The sequence below is a fragment of the Hyla sarda genome, chromosome 11, assembly GCF_029499605.1.
Source record: "Hyla sarda isolate aHylSar1 chromosome 11, aHylSar1.hap1, whole genome shotgun sequence".
NCBI classification, from domain to species: Eukaryota; Metazoa; Chordata; class Amphibia; order Anura; family Hylidae; genus Hyla; species Hyla sarda.
In genome coordinates this window covers 87,105,608-87,123,169 of record NC_079199.1, presented here as the reverse complement: position 1 = coordinate 87,123,169, position 17,562 = coordinate 87,105,608, and the positions used below count along the sequence as shown (strand labels likewise).

The 17,562-nt window shown below is 44.6% G+C and overlaps 1 protein-coding gene across 2 annotated transcripts in view; it reads left to right on the top strand.

Moving 5' to 3' along the window:
* The window catches only part of LOC130295620 (cathepsin S-like), a 31,586-nt gene extending 16,995 nt beyond the window's left edge, over positions 1 to 14,591 (top strand). Inside the window, exons 3-8 of one of the 2 annotated variants that reach the window (XM_056546519.1) lie at positions 1,112 to 1,234; positions 3,251 to 3,412; positions 5,349 to 5,573; positions 6,735 to 6,900; positions 8,832 to 8,934; positions 13,364 to 14,591. In XM_056546519.1, the coding sequence (XP_056402494.1) occupies positions 1,112 to 1,234; positions 3,251 to 3,412; positions 5,349 to 5,573; positions 6,735 to 6,900; positions 8,832 to 8,934; positions 13,364 to 13,463 (879 nt within the window). In that variant the 3' untranslated portion in view covers positions 13,464 to 14,591. The remainder of the gene's footprint in view (positions 1 to 1,111; positions 1,235 to 3,250; positions 3,413 to 5,348; positions 5,574 to 6,734; positions 6,901 to 8,831; positions 8,935 to 13,363) is intronic. The other variant, XM_056546520.1, reaches the window with a different exon arrangement.
* The last annotated feature ends 2,971 nt before the right edge of the window (positions 14,592 to 17,562 follow it).

The following is a 17,562-nucleotide window of genomic DNA, read 5'->3' as shown; positions in this document are numbered from 1 at the left end:
ACTATATAGTAGTATACAGTATAGGTCAGTGTTTCCCAACCAGGGGTGCCTCCAGCTGTTGCAAAACTACAACTCCCAGCATGTTGGACTATATAGTAGTATACAGTATAGGTCAGTGTTTCCCAACCAAGGGTGCCTCCAGCTGCTGCAAAACTACAACTCCCAGCGTGTTGGACTATATAGTAGTATAGGTCAGTGTTTCCCAACCAGGGGTGCCTCCAGCTGCTGCAAAACTACAACTCCCAGCCTGTTGGACTATATAGTAGTATACAGTATAGGTCAGTGTTTCCCAACCAAGGGTGCCTCCAGCTGTTGCAAAACTACAACTCCCAGCATGTTGGACTATATAGTAGTATACAGTATAGGTCAGTGTTTCCCAACCAGGGGTGCCTCCAGCTGCTGCAAAACTACAACTCCCAGCATGTTGGACTATATAGTAGTATACAGTATAGGTCAGTGTTTCCCAACCAAGGGTGCCTCCAGCTGTTGCAAAACTACAACTCCCAGCGTGTTGGACTATATAGTAGTATACAGTATAGGTCAGTGTTTCCCAACCAGGGGTGCCTCCAGCTGTTGCAAAACTACAACTCCCAGCATGTTGGACTATATAGTAGTATACAGTATAGGTCAGTGTTTCCCAACCAGGGGTGCCTCCAGCTGCTGCAAAACTACAACTCCCAGCCTGTTGGACTATATAGTAGTATACAGTATAGGTCAGTGTTTCCCAACCAGGGGTGCCTCCAGCTGTTGCAAAACTACAACTCCCAGCATGTTGGACTATATAGTAGTATACAGTATAGGTCAGAGTTTCCCAACCAGGGGTGCCTCCAGCTGCTGCAAAACTACAACTCCCAGCATGCCCGGACAGCCAACGGCTGTCTGGGCATGCTGAGAGTTGTAGTTTTGCAACAGCTGGAGGTGCTCTGGTTGGGAAACACTGGTATAGTATATGGTGCAATATTCCGGGAGTTGGAGGATTGGTTGGATAAATACCGGCCATTGCATTGCTGGTATTTTTAATATAAAAATACCGGCAGGATGACCAAAATACCGGCCAGGTGGAAACCCTATGTTACATGCAAAAAACTGTTGTACTATGTGTTTTCTGCAGAGAGAAGATTCCATGAGGAGAATAATATGGGAAAAGAATTTAAAGTTCGTCACATTACATAACCTGGAGCATGAACTGGGGGTTCATTCATACTCTGTGGGCATGAACCATCTTGCAGATATGGTAGGTGTTATCTAAATGTATAAAACTCATGATATATTCCTGCATTACATCCAGATGGCTGGAGATATTTTGATGAAACTTGGTACACATGTTACTTATGTCAACTAAAAATATAGTAGATTGGGAGGTTGGGATATGGGGATGAGAGTGTCATTGTTGCTTTTCTTCTCTCACAAGGTTTAGGTAAGAATTACGGACGACTTCAGGTTATGAGGTTGGGATGTGAGGTCAGGATATGAGGGTGGGAAATGAGGACGGGATATGATGTCGAGATATGAGGATGGAAGTATCATCAGTGTTACAGCGAGCGCTCCGATCCCCGCCTCCGGATCGGAGCGCCCGTTGCCTGCCTCTGTTGCCCCTGGTCCCCAGCGTCTCCCGGTCAGAGACACCGACCGGGAGCGCGGGTCCTACTGTCCCAGGGACGCGGCTCGCGTGGCGGCTGGCCACCGCTCACGCGCCGCGTCCCCCTCCTTCTCACCTGCGCTCCGGCACGCTGCGGCTCCATCCTCAGCATTCCGGCTCGTGCAGCCCCGCTCCCCAGGGCGCGCGCGCACTGTCTATGGTAAATTTTAAGGGCCAGCGCACCGATAATTGATGCGCTGGTTCCTGATTCCCCCACTGTGTCCCTGCCTATTTGAGAGCTCTTCCCCTTCCTGCCCTTGACGGATCTTTGTGCCTAGTGCCATTTTGAAAGCGTTTCCTACTGTTGTGTATTGCCTTGCCCGTTGCCGTACCTGTTGCTATTGTCCTCTGGCCTGTGAACCTTTGCCGCCTGCCCTGACCTCTGCTACGTCCGACCATGCTTCTGCCTTCTCTTTTGTACTTCGCCTGTCTCAGCAGTCAGAGAGGTTGAGCCGCTACCGGAGGACACGACCTGGTTGCTACCGCCGCAGCAAGACCATCCCGCTTTGCGGCAGGCTCTGGTGAAAACCAGTAGCAACTTAGAACCGATCCTCCGGTACGGTCCACGCCAATCCCTCACTGACACAGAGGATCCACCACCAGCCTGCCGAATCCTGACAATATGTCTTTTTCTCTCCCACAAGGTTTAGGTAGAAATAACGGGCAACACCTGGTACTCAGCTAGTTGGTAATATGACAGATATGGGACTGTGGACTGTGGTAAGGTGGATCCACTGACCTGTGGGGTTGATGGCATGGGCCGTACAGGGAGCAGAGTCTAAGGTGCCGCTGTTTTTCACCAGAGCCCGCCGCAAAGCAGGATGGACTTGCTGCGGCAGGCGGCACCTAGGTCGCTACCTCTGGTACGACTCATCCCCTCAGGCAGCCGAGGAATAACGTGGTACAGGAATGTAGAGGCACAGACGTAGTCAGGACAGGCAGGAGGTCAGGGCTGGCGGCAAGAAGCAAGGTCAGGTTTCGTAGCAAGGGGTCAAATACACGGCGAGGCAATACACAGGAAAACACTTTCCCTTATGCTAACTAGGCACAAAGATCTGGCAGGGATCAAGGGGAAGTGAGAATTACTTATAAGGTCAGCACCCAATTATTGGTGCGCTGGCCCTTTAAATCTCAGAGAGTGTACCGGCAGTGAGAGAGCGTAGAGGAGCCGGAAATGCAGCGGAGAACGTGTCCACCAGCAGAGAGGCTGCGGGCAGAGCCCGTTAAGGTGACAGCAGTGCCGCCCGTGCCGGAGACAGCACGGGGCGGCGGGGTAGAACTGTGCCTGTGGCCAGCATGTCTGGCCGCGGAGCCTCTTGTAACAGTGACTATTACTGAGAACCAAAACATTAGCTAAATATCAGCTAAACATGGCCAACTTCAGCAGGAGTGGCTGGCTATCTAATATGTATGATGCTTTTTCTTCCCTTTTCTTTCCCAAAAACATCTTGGGCATGCCCGGGAACATAGGGTAAGTCCCAGTACTGGCAATCACCTGATGAAATTGATAACGCAATGAATACATAGGGGTAACTTGAAAAATGTAATAAGTGAAGGTTTGAGGAAAGATGGAACATGAATGTCATTGTGAGCTTTTTTTTCTTTCTTTAGACCAGTGAGGAGGTAGAAGCCCAGCTAACTGGTTTAATATTACCTCCTCGTGACGAGAGGGAGAGCTATCTGAGTAACACAAGAAACATTACCAAAAACACTAACCTGCCGGACTCTATAGATTGGAGGGTAAAAGGATGTGTCACAGAGGTCAAAAACCAGGTAAGAATACTGTCTTTGTGGTGCCCACAAGGAGAATGGGTGGAGCCCTGTTGGTCCCCCTGTGAGCCCATGAAAATGGGGGGTCTTGCACAAGATAAGAAGTCCTTGACCCCTTCTGAGGGGTGTACACACAATGGTCTGTGCAACAGAAATACTTTATACAAAGCTGTAACAGGGTTTAATCTCACTAAAGTCCTTCGTGTAGAATCAAAACATATACCTGTATTTTCTTTACAGCACAGGTACTTCAAGATCGATGTGTGAAAATTGGTCACAGTTCCCTTTAAGTTGCTTTGTAAGCAGTTGCACAGACAAAAAGTCTCTATGTTCGCCTATAACATTTAGTGTTGCTGTTACACATTTATACGCAGTTCAGATAGTTCATTGTAGAATTACCAAACTGTGATGTAGATATTTATACAGACTTTTACTCATGGTTATGTGCGATACATTTACCTATTCTAAGGCATGCACTAAAGTTATTAGTAACGTGACAGACACCCAGCATTGACTGTGGCTGAAAGCCCACAAAGAGTTAAGTGTTTGCAGAAGAGTCCTTGCTAAGCGATTCCCTCTTCTGACTAGACAATTCTCCTTCTTAGGGCAGGAACAGAATTTTAGAAATGATTGCTTTTTCAATATGGACTTAAGACAGTCTTGAGTGAAACCTGCTTAACGGAACTGATTACCCTAAGTGAACCCGGATCTGACTCAGGTTAGACTCCAGCAACTGGAACTAGTTTTACTGGCAAAGCCAAGGCTAGGTTACTTGCTTGAAGTAACTTTAAGTGGAAACTAGTTTCTGTCTAGGCCTAAAACTTCCTTTACCTCATATGATCTAGCAGAGAATAGATAGGCTGCGTCTTCACTCTAGCCTAAGATAGACCAGACTGCACTGGTTCCAGTCCTCTGGGTGGAGAGGGTTGGACTTGGGAGACTACTCCCTTAGAAATTTCTAGTTGTTTCTGCATAGAAACTAAGCTGAGGGGAGTAATGTTGCCAATGTTTCATGCATCCTCTACAAATATATAGTGGTGGCAGTAAAGAGTAAAAAGTTAACCCCTTTCATAACCAAATCCATAATACCACAGTACATACAGAGATAGAAATGTGACACACAACATAGCAGTTAATACAAGTAAGACATAGTGCCAAGGTTCAAATTTAGACCCTAGAGAGATTATTCCTCAGCCACATAACAACTTTCTACTGTAGTACCTGGAAGACGGTATCGGGACATCTTAGTTATGTGATAATAATAATACGTAATGATGAAAATGCATCAAATCTTGTGTGAACAATGTCTTGAGGCAAAGTTGTTATCAGTGGATCCAGCGTAAAGGAATATAACAGGAGCTAGAGGGATCGGTCACTGAGCATAACTGCTTGTAAAAAATAGTCCCCAGAATACCCCTTTAACTATATCTTCTAATGTGAGTCTGGAGTAATCTAAAATGCCCCTATAGACTTACCAGGGGCTTCTTGTGCAGTTACTCTGTCTCCCATGCTTTATTCTGTAGTTTTGCCTGTTCAGATTGGCAAAGTATGAGTGCCACACAGTATATGTAATGGCCACCGTACAGTGCTTATACAGTGACCAAATACCAGCCCTATAAAATCTAATAGTCTTATACAATGTTTAGATAATACTGTTATACAACTTATATAAAGGTGTAAATGGTAAGAAGCCTTTGGTACAAGGCCATGTTTGGTTCCCCCTACATTGAGTGTGTCTAATGTGCTGCGCCTAAAGATAATACTGTTATACAACTTATATAAAGGTGTAAATGGTAAGAAGCCTTTGGTACACGGCCATCTTTGGTTCCCCCTACATCGGGTGTGTCTAATGTGCTGCGCCTAAAGATAATACTGTCACGTCGTATCATTACCTTGTGTCCCCAACATGGGAAATTACATGCTTTTTGCCACTTTCCAGGGTTCCTGTGGATCCTGCTGGGCATTCAGTGCTGTCGGTGCCCTGGAGGGACAGATGAAGTTGAAGACTGGAAATCTGGTTTCCCTCAGTCCTCAGAATCTTGTAGATTGTTCAACTAAGTACGGAAATAAAGGATGTAACGGGGGTTTTATGACCCAAGCTTTTCAATATGTTATAGATAACAATGGCATTGATTCCGATTCGTCATACCCTTATCACGCTACGGTAAGTAGATGCTAATGTGGGACTGAAATGTGCGCAGACCCAAATGTTTCACCTGGGGACATATCATAGTCTGTGAGGCTGTCCTAGTCTTGCCTCTAATGACCATCATTCTAAGAATAACAACATCATATTAAGAATAAATATAAGCGCAGATCCTACATATTTTATGGAATCTCGTAGGTGAAGGGGGCTTTCAATGTTAGGCCATCCTTTTGTGATCAGTGGATTCAAAGCACCAAGACCTTTCACAATGACATAGTTATATAATTAATAAGATAGAAAAAGGACAAGACTACATCAAGTTCAACCTATATCTCTACTTAGTTCATCCAGTGGAAGGCAAAAAAAACCCTATGAGGCTGATGCCAATTGCTCCACATAAGAGGAAACATTTCTTCCTTCCAATATGTCAATCAGAAAAAAAAAATCCAGGCCCCCCTTAAACTTGTTTATTAAGTCAGACATCACTACATTAGGTGGGCTCCACAGTCTCACTGCTCTTACAGTAAAGAATCCCGTCTGTGATGATGGTGAAACCTTCTTTTCTCTAGATGTAGAGGATGCCCCCTTGTCATGATTACCGGCCTAGGTATAAAAAGATCACTAGAAAGATCTCTGTACTGTCCATTCATATATTTGTACATTGTGATCAGATCCCCCTAAGACGTCTTTTCTCCAAACTAAATAACCCCAAGTCTGATAACCTGTCTTGGTCCTGTAATCCTCCCATACCATCAATTATCTTTGTCGCCCTCCTCTGCACCCTCTCCAGTTTGGCCATGTCCTTAAAACACAGGCGCCCAAAAGTGGACACAATACTCCATATGTGGTCTGACTAGTGATTTATCCAGAGGCAAAACTATGTCCTTGTCACGAGCCTCTTTTGATTCACCCTTGATTTTATTTCACTGGTCGGTAAAGCTGAGTTTTCCAATATTTCAAAGTCATTTTTCAAAAGGACAAAGGGGTCCATTGCTTCTTGGACAATGGTAACCACTTTTATTCAGTGCTCGAGAAAGTGTTATTCTAATCTGTGTAGCTGTGCCTGGTACTAGAGATTGCTCATTCAGTATACCCATCAAAGCCTAAACCTGAAAAATGTAAATGCAGCTTGTAATGGAACCAATAATAATAATCAAATTGATTATCAATCTATTTTAGGATGGAAAATGCAAATATAACCCATCTACCAAAGCAGCTTCATGTACAAAGTACACAGAGGTGGAACCAGGAACTGAAGAGAATCTGAAGCAAGTCGTAGCCACTGTTGGTCCAGTATCTGTGGCAATTGATGCCAGGCATCCAGCATTTTATTTATACAAAGATGGTAAGGGGCTACTCAATATTAGGCGGAGAGACATTATTTTTCATGTTTTTTTTCCTTGTAGTCAGCAATTTAGTTTGGAGGTTTGGTCAGATTTTTCACCAGGATGCGGCATCTTTATAAACCGTACCTGCTGCAAAGACAACAACTCTCAAAATGCAAATTCACAGAGTAAACTTTGTGCAGAGCTCAGCTCAGAAGCCTGCAGAATTGTAAATACAGGTCTGGCTTTTGAAATAGACTGTAACAGTACAACTTAAAGGGGTACTCCGGTGCTTACACATCTTATCCCCTATCCAAAGGATAGGGGATAAGATGCCTGATCGCGGGAGTCCTGCAGCTGGGGACGCCCGTGATCATGCACACGGCACCCCGTTTGTATTCAGTCGCCGTTTGTAATCAGCTATCACGCCCCCTCCCGTAGGCTTGCATTGAGGGGCGGAGCGTGACGTCACACGGGGCGGAGGCGTGACTTCACACGCCGCCGGCCCTGCGGTCGACCGTAATCAGTCCCGGAGCGAACACGCTCCGGTGACTGATTACAAACGGGGTGCCGCGTGCATGATCACGGGCGTCCCCAGCTGCGGGACTCCCGCTATCAGGCATCTTATCCCCTATCCTATGGATAGGGGATAAGATGTGTAAGCACCGGAGTACCCCTTTAAAGTGTACCTGTCGTTAACAAAACTTTTTATATAATGTAGATAGCACCATTATATGTATATTTGTAATATACATTGGTTAAAAAATGGGTATATTTTTGTCCCTACAGCTATTGTCTGTGTGTCTCTGTGAGGAGTCCAAATACCGGAAATGAGGGTGTACAGGGCTCTGTACACTGAGGACAAGCAGGGCTCTGTACACTGAGGACAAGCAGGGCTCTGTACACTGAGGACAAGCGGGGCCCTGTACACTGAGGACAAGCGGGGCTCTGTACACTGAGGACAAGCAGGGCACTGTACACTGAGGACAAGCAGGGCTCTGTACACTGAGGACATGCAGGGCTCTGTACACTGAGGACAAGCAGGGCACTGTACACTGAGGACAAGCTGGGCTCTGTACACTGAGGACAAGCAGGGCACTGTACACTGAGGACAAGCAGGGCTCTGTACACTGAGGACAAGCTGGGCTCTGTACACTGAGGACAAGCATTGCACTGTACACTGAGGACAAGCAGGGCTCTGTACAATGAGGACAAGCAGCGCTCTGTACACTGAGGACAAGCAGGGCACTGTACACTGAGGACAAGCAGGGCTCTGCACACTGAGGACAAGCGGGGCTCTGTACACTGAGGACAAGCAGGGCTCTGTACACTGAGGACAAGCAGGGCTCTGTACACCGAGGACAAGCAGGGCCCTGTACACTGAGGACAAGCGGGGCTCTGTACACTGAGGACAAGCAGGGCTCTTTACACTGAGGCTCTGTGACACTCTCCCGCCTCACACAGCAGGATGATTGACAATCTAGGATCCTGCACAGAGCCCTCCTTCTCCTGCCATCACTTCCTGTATTTGGTCTCCTCATAGAGACACACAGGCAATGTGACAGCATTTTTTCATCTAAAAATATAAAAAAAAATGTCATCAATTTATATTACAAATATACATATAATGGTATTATCTACATTATATCAAAAGTTTTTGTTAACGACTGGTACACTTTAAGTCATGTATTTACAAGGTCACCCAACATTTACTCAAATAATATGTGGTTAGCTTTGTCTTTGAGGGCACTCTCTTATTGACACTGTTTAGTGAGGCCTTTTGGGGCTAGCATTGTTTATTGTCGTTAGCACTGCTTATGGGGGCACTGTCTGGAGGACATTGTTTTTTTTTGGGGGGGGGGGCTCTTTGTCAGTGTTGCACATTTTGCAGTTCTGATTGTTTTCAACACATTGTTGTAGAAAGACCTTTGCTAAACAATATCTTTTGCAGGTGTCTATGATGATGCGTCGTGCACTCAAAATGTCAACCATGGAGTTCTTGCTGTGGGATACGGAAACCTTAATGGGAAAGACTACTGGCTTGTAAAAAACAGGTGAAGTCTAGATTGTATGATAGTAAATGCTATAAGTATATGCTACAACTACACACAGGATGAATGTAAAGAAATGTAATCCTCCTCAAGAAGAGACAGCATCTTGACCACATTTCAGAATCCACATGTGTAACACTCACGGAGGTAGTAGATCCGCTGTACCTTTGTGGATGATGGCTTGGGCCGTGTCAAGGTCGAAGAAGTCTAAGGTGCTGCTGGTTTTCACCGCAAAGCAGGATGGATTTGCAGCGGCAGGCGGCCCCCAGGTTGCTACCCCTGACACATCCACTCTTCCACACAGGCTGCTGAGGGGTACGTGGCACAGGAGGGATCAGGCAACTCGTAGTTAGGAAAGCAGATGGTCAGGGCAGGCGACACAGGTACATGGTCAGGAAGGTAGCAGGAGGTCAATATGCAGGCGGCACAGGAGCAAGGTCAGGTCACAGAACAATAGGTCAGAACACAGGTAGGAAAATGCTTTCTCAATGGCACTAGGGCAAACAAAGATCTGGCAACAGATAGAGGGAGGTACAAAAACTTGTAAGGAAGGGACATTTGCAATTAGTAATTAGAGCGCACTGGCCCTTTAAATCTCAGAGCTTCAGCGCACGCGCCCTAGGAGGCGGGGGAGCACGTGCCGGAGAACAGAGGCAGCAGGGAAGTCAGCAGGAGCAGAAGGTAAGTGACGTCCCGAGATTCGCATGCGGGCACGTACAGCGATGTGAATCCCGGGCCTGCCGGAGGAAGCAGGAGGAGAGCGCTCATGGCCAGAGTGAGTGGCCGGAGCGCTCAGCGTAACAACAGGAGTAAGCAAGTAAGGGTGTATTCACATGGCAGAATTTCCTCTTTCCGAATTCCATCTCAAATGAAAGCCCATAGACTTCTTTGGGATTCCGCACTCCCATTCCCACTTCTGAATTTCAGCTTGCGGAATTCCGCAAGCGGAAGTTCAGAAGTGTGAATGGGAGTGCGGAATCCCATAGAAGTCTATGGGCTTTCATTTGAGACAGAAATTCTGCTGTGTGAATAGACCCTAAGGAGAAAAAAATAAGAGTATCTACGGGCTTCCTACCCCTATTCAGGGGAAAAATAGCATTGAAAATGTTTGTATACATCTATTTTGTGTAGAAATATCAGACTTTTTCAACTTTGCGGTATTAGTGTAGGTAATAACAGATATCTAAACCAGCTCATAGTTGGTAGAAATTTTAGTTTGTGGCGCTTGCACAATCGGAGATGTAAAAAAAAAAACACAGATAAAACATATATATATATATATATATATATATATATATATATATATATAAAAATAAGTGCACCTGGTGCATGGTACTCCAGTGGACTTCTGTTTAAGACAGGCATAATAAAGTCAATTTAACACCTTAAGGACCACGGGTTTCTCTGTTTTTTCGCAGAAAAAAATGCCATTTTGTTACTTTTGGGGGTTTCCGTTTCTACGCAGTACTTTTTTCGGTAAAAATGACACCTAATCTTTATTCTGTAGGTACATACAATTAAAATGATACCCTACTTTCAGGCAGCGGGACCCGGAGCGCTCACGGCGTGCCTCTGCATGCAGCGCTCCGGTCAGCACCGCTTACCGCGAGCGCTGCTCCCTTGTCACCGGAGGAGACGCGATCCGAGGCACGCTCTCGGATCGCGCCCCATGTCACTCACCTCACGCCTCCGTCTGCTTCCTCCCGGCGCGTGCCGGCTTGCTGAAATTTAAAGGGCCAGTGCACCACTAATTGGTGCCTGGCCCAATCATTGCAGAACCTATAAATATCAACTTCCCCTTCCTGCCCTTGCCGGATCTTGTTGCCTTGTGCCAGTGAAAGCGTTCCCGTGTGTCCATTGCCTGTGAACCCAGACCCTTACCGTTGCCCTTGACTACGAACCGTTGCCGCCTGCCCTGACCTTCTGCTACGCCTGACCTTGCCTTTTGCCTAGTCCTTGTGTACCGCGTCTGACTCAGCAGTCAGTGAGGTTGAGTCGCTATTGGGTGGAACGACCTGGGGGTTACCTGCCGCAGCAAGTCCATCCCGCTTTGCGGCGGGCTCTGGTGAAAACCAGTAACCCCTTAGATTCCGTTCCCCTGGTACGGCCCACGCCATCACCTCACTGACATAGAGGATCCACTAACTGTGTCATTTCTGCATACCACTCCGGATCCTGACACCTACTTATATAGGTTTGATTTTGTCGCACTTCTGGAAAAAATCATAACTACATGCAGGAAAATTTATACGTTTAAAATTGTCATTTCTGACCCCTAAATGACAATGGGGCGGTATATAAAAAGTGATCAAAAATATACTATTTTGGACTTTGTAATTTTTTTGCGCGTACGCCATTGACCGTGCGGTTTAATTAATTATATATTCTTATAGTTCGGACATTTACGCACGCGGCGATACCACATATGTTTATATTTATTTTTATTTACTTGTTTTTTTTTTATGGGAAAAGGGGGGTGATTTGGACCTTTATTAGGGAAAGGGTTAAATCACATTTATTAACCTTTTTTTAAAACAAATTTTTTTTTGCAATGTTATGGCTCCCATAGGGGGCTAGAACATTGCATACACTGATTGCCAGCACTGTTCACTGCAAAGCCATAGCTTTGCATTGATCAGTGTTATCGGCGTTCAATTGCTGAAGCCTGAATCTCAGGCTTGGAGAAATCGATCGGACGCGCGGGAGGAAGGTAAGTGACCCTCCGCTCGCATCCTAGCTGATCGGGCCATCGCATTTTCACTGCGGTGGTCCCGATCAGCCCCACGGAGCAGCTGGGAAGGATTTACTTTAGTTTTAGACGCCCCGGGTCCCGGCTTCAGTTACATGCTGACCCGATATGACACACGTTCACCGCGTGACCACGCATTATATCGCGGGAGCCGGCCATGGATGTAAATATACGACCGTGGTAGTTAATGGGTTAAAGGGGTTATCCAGGAATGGAAAAACAGAGCTAAATTCCATCAAAAAATGCTCCCTGTCTGTCTCCATATTGGGTGTGGTTCTGCAGCTCAGTTCCATTGAAGTGAATGCAGCCAAGTTTTAATACCACACACAACCTGGGGACAGACGTGGAGTTGTTTTTGAAAGTAATTAGCTCTGTTTTTCTATACCTGGATAACCCCTTTAAGTAAATCTCTCCAAATTGACATGGATAGAGATTAGGATCCACAGCTATATTACATCCTTAAAAGCTACGAGGAAACCTAGCCTTAGGAAGAGTTTGTAGAAGTATGCATGCTTGTACTTGTAGTTGTACAAACTCTTCCACTGTACTGATTCCTGGAGAGCATGTTTGTCAGTATAACCTATTTTGCATGTCAATTAGGCACATCTGTTTAATTAGGTATGTATATATGCTGGATACATGCTACTCCAGGACATGATAACTAGGGGAGTTTCTAATGCCTGAAACACGTTGATGCCATCCGGTTGAGTGATTTTGTGTTTTTATCTGCAAGAATAAAGCACCTTGTCAAGCGTCTTCTGTAGGATTATTTCTTCTTGTATAGAAGGATGTTGTACATTATACTTTCTTTACTCCATGGAAAGTAAAATGAACAGATACAGAAATGATACAAAAAGAAATGAAGAAGAATAGCTTAAGACGTATCACAAAGGAAACAAAAAAAAACCCTAAGGACATTATTCATACTGTAGTTAGGATCATTTTCCTGATACTTGTATCTGGGTACGTTCACAGGCGCGGATTTTCAGCGTATTTTACGCTGCAGATCCGCTGGTGAAGGCCCCGCTCTATGCTGGCTTTACATGTGTTTGCTCGTAGTGGCAATACGCCGCTACCAGCAGGCACACTGCGATGTGTGAGTCGCAGTATACTCGCACATCGCGGGAGCTCTCTGGCTAGCTCAGTGCAGGGAGAGACGCCTCGCACATCGCTGCAGTGTGTCTGCTCATAGCGGCGTATTGCCGCTACCAGCAGGCACATGTAAAGCCAGCATAGAGCGGGGCCTTCACCGGCGGATTCACGCGTGTGAACGTACCCTCTGTGTACACTCTAGTTCTGGCCAGATAACAGCCCCACTGTGCTGCTCAGGTCTCCTGCATTCCTCTCCATAGCAGGGGGCATGTCTGTGAGCAAGCACATAGCTGGCCCTCACATCTCCTGCAGACACTTTCTGGGTCCCTATCACTCTGCAGAGACATAGAAGATGTGCTGCAGAGACCAAATGATGAGGCTGTCCGGTGTTGCAAACTGATCTGTATGGGGACATCTAGTGGATGAAAATATGATGGCCTAATACTAGGGGATATATGCAGAATGTTTTAACAGAAATGCATTGGAGATTGTCTTAATCTGCTGCATATCAATAATTAATGATGATCTTAGCGCCTCTTTAAAAGACACTAATAACATTAATACCCATGTGATATTTTCTATCTTTTTTAGTTGGGGACAGAATTATGGACTTAAAGGCTACATTCTTATCGCAAGAAACAAGGGCAATATGTGCGGCATTGCAAGTTATGCATCCTACCCTGAAATGTGAACTGGCATGGACTGCAAGATGTAGCTGAAGAAGTGCAGATGCTTTAAAGGGGTTCTCCGGTGCTTACACATCTTTTCCCCTATCCAAAGGATAGGGGATAAGATGCCTGATCTCGGGAGGCGACCACCGGGCCGGCGACGTGTGACGTCACGCCTCCGCCTCTCAATGCAAGCCTATGGGAGGGGGCGTGACAGCTATCACGCCCCCTCCCGTAGGCTTGCATTGAGGGGCGGAGCGTGACGTCACACGGGGGCGGAGGTGTGTCATCATACGCCGCCGGCCCGGTGGTCGCCTGTAATCAGGATGAACACGCTCTGGGGACTGATGCCGCGTGCATGATCCCTGGGGTCCCCAGCGGTGGGACTCCCGCGATCAAGCATCTTATCCCCTAACCTTTGGATAGGTGAAAAGATGTGTAAGCACCGGAGAACCCCTTTAAGAAGAGGAGGCACACTTCTTAAACCTTGGCCTATATGGAAGATTTTTAGATCTTATACAATTGCTGTTGATTGTTCTGATACAACTGATCATTTCAAACGTAACTAAGTGCAATATATGTCCATACTGCATATCCACTGACATTTCAAGCCATGCCCTGTTCTATTTAGAAAGGGCCCTTTTCAAGCAAATGGGAACAACCCCTTCCTCATTGAAGACTGTTGCGTCACACTTTTGGTAGCTATGATACTGTATATTTCTGCTTCTAATAACCTCAGGTCCTTTATAAAACAATTCCACCAAATATTCTAATGCAACAGCTAAATCTAATCCTCTGCTGTGAATGTAAACCTACTGATCAAGGGGGATTGTTCTTTAATGTTTTTATCTGAGAAGCAATAAATAATGTTTATACTTCTTTGTATTGTATCTCGTGCCGTAAAACAACTTGATATCATTTAATGGTCGTATAAAATACAAAAGTTAAGTAAATGTTTAAATAGTCTTTATTAAAAATGTTGTTTTGTATAAACAGCTCCTATGCAGCTCACTGGTTACAGAGTTTATTTGTAGTCAGTAAACACAAAGACACATAGGTCTTCAGATGTATACATAAAACAAAATATATATTTTTCTTAAGACTAATTTCAAAGTTGTTGTTTTTTTTTTTTTTTTTTTTAAAGAAATGGACCAAGAAGATGTTCATATAGTTAGACATAGCCTAGAGAATTTCCTTAAAGGGTACTTCTCATCAAATAAACTTTTGATTTATTTTAGCTTAATGAATGTTGAATAACTTTCCAATAGCATGTTAATGAAAAATATGCTTCTTTCTATTGTATTTTTCCCGATCAGTCCTGTCAGCAAGCATTTCTGACTCATGTCCTAAACACTCAGAGCTGCCAGCCTGCTTTGTTCACAGCCAAACAGGCTGTGAACAAAGCAGCCTGGCAGCTCGTAGTGTTTAGGACTCCAGCATGAGTCTGAAATGCTTGCAGCCAGGACTGGTAGGGAGACCCCTAGTGGTCATTTCTTCAAAGTGGAAAATTAAATAGAAAGAAGCATATTTTTTAATAACATGCAATTGTGAAGTTATTCTGCATACATTAATCTATAATATATCAAAAGTTTTTTTGATGAGAGGTACCCTTTAATAAAATCACCCTCAAGTCCTTGAGGCGTCTTTTTGTATCAAGTGATTAAACCACTTCTTTTACCTTCTTCTGAAAAACCTGGGTGACAACCAACATGGCCGCTATCACAGGTGATGAAGGGGATGTCATCCAATATTTACAGACTCCTGAATGGCAAAACTATGTAGTAATGTAGGGGAAAATTCCTTGGCTTTTCTTGGCAAAGTTACTACTTAGTTCATTAGGAAAGCTTAACAGTGGATTAGCTACAGTGGCGGCCATATTGGTCCCATATTTATAACTGGCAGATGGAAATTCTAAAAATAAAACACTTTAGGACAAGTCAAGGAGCCAGGAAGAAAAGACCAGATTACGTTCTTCATTTGACTTCTACCTCAAAAGGTTTATCACTAACTCAGACAGTAGGGGGTCTATTGACCTAAAATAACCAATCACCATACAGTTCTCTTTTTAGTTCACTTAAGAGAGGAAAGCTGAGCTCGGATTGGACGCTTTAGGAGTGTCGATAAATGAAGCTGCAGTGTGGACTCCCCCATGTAGTACATGGTAAACCAGTTGCCATACTTGAAGGCATTATGGATTAAACCACATATAGAGGTTGAGATTTCAGATTCTTCTACCAATTGTGATTTTATTATGGTAGATGATTAGAATGATTTATAATTCTGTATATTCATTTCTGAATGTTTATATCTTCATACAAGTAAAAGTTATTTTAATAAAATGTATATCACTTGGGTGTGTACCAGGGTTATTTGTGAATTCTGTAAACATCTGGGGCACAGGTTGAGCAGGAGGGTTGGGGTTCGGTCAGTGATATAGCTAAAGGCTCATGGGCCCTGGTGCAAATGTTCTTTTCTTCACAGCTGCCCATAGTGATGAAGCACTAACAGCTCCAAGTGTTGCTAGGGTTAAAGATTAAAGACACAAACCCCAGGACACATGTTTTGTCAATTTGGGAGGGGGAGGGGGACTGTTTTTATGGGATATGGTGATAGTCATGTTCACATCTTCTTCTGGGTCTAGGTCACTGTGAAATGTTGAAAGACCTTTTAAATAGTATTATGAAATAATCTACAGTCATGGTCACGCCCCCTCCCATAGACTTGCATTGATGGGGCGTGGTCATGATGTCACGAGGGGCGTTGACCACCGCAACGCGAAAACAGCATTCGGAACATTTACTTCTGAACGCTGGCCAGTGCAGTACCCCTTTAAAGTCCATGTTTGATCTGTTTACCCAATGTTGACAAATAATAAAACATTAGGTAAAACTACTACAGCAAAGGACTTAGAGGTACTGGGGTACAGTAAGCTCAACATTAGTGATCAGTGCCAGGCAGTGGCTGCCAAGGTACTCGCTGAATGGACAGTACAAAGATCTATTTAGTAACCATGAAAAGGGGGCATCCTCTACGTCTAGAGGAAAGAAGGTTTCACCATCATCACAGAGATTCTTTACTGTAAGAGCAGTGAGACTATAGAACTCTGCCAGATGATGTTGTGATGTCTGACAAGTTTAAGGGGGACCTGGATGTTTTTCTGGAAAAATATAATATTTCAGGGTATTATTAAGGATGCTAGATATATAGGGACAGAACATTGATCCAGAGATTTATTCTGATGCCATATTGGAGTCAGGAATTACTTTTTCCTCTGTTACAGGTCAATTGGCGTCAGCCTCATAGCGTTTTTTTTTTTTTTTTGCCTTCTTCTTGATCAACACAGTAGGGTTTTAAGCTCCACTGGAAAAGGAGTTGGGGCTTACAGTATTAAATAAAGAGGCAGACAGTGCCGTCTCCTTACAGACCTCTATAGACTGCAGACTATTGCACCATACTTACATAGGAAGGTACGTAGTCAACTGCACTAAGGTATATCTGCTCCTGTCACGGTATGCTGTGCTGCAGCATGTTTTTCCTGACCTCTCGACGCAGTCCAAGGCTGGAGAGGAAAGAACCTGAGGAGAGGTCAGGATACCAGTGCTACTGTACAGTGTACTGTGCAAAGTGACAGACCATAAAATACAGTCTTTTTAGTGTTTCTTTTTGGAGCAGATAAGTGTTCACTGTCCCTTTAAGAGTTCTTTTTTTTTACAGCAGATTAACTTTTTACTCACAGGCTTACGGTACAATACGATGTGCAGGGCGTATGCTGAAGAACTTCTGTGACATGTCAGGGGCCCTACACTAACTCTGACTATAGGTCACTGAAGAGATTTTGTATGCAGAAGGGTCCTTGTTCATATTTCTCCTCCTCTGGTTAAGAAACACCTTCTTGGAGCTGGAAACTTTACGCACTTTGCACTCACAGTGTGGACTAGAAACAATCTTTCAGGCCATGTTCACATTGCGTAAAAATGTGCAGAATGTCCGCCCAAAAAACAGGGGTAGACATTCCGCACATTTACCAGAAATCTTTTATTATTCCTCTGTTCTTCATAAATTCTGTATACCAAATTATATGTCACATAATGAAATAATCGCAGAAATCACAAAATTTAAAAA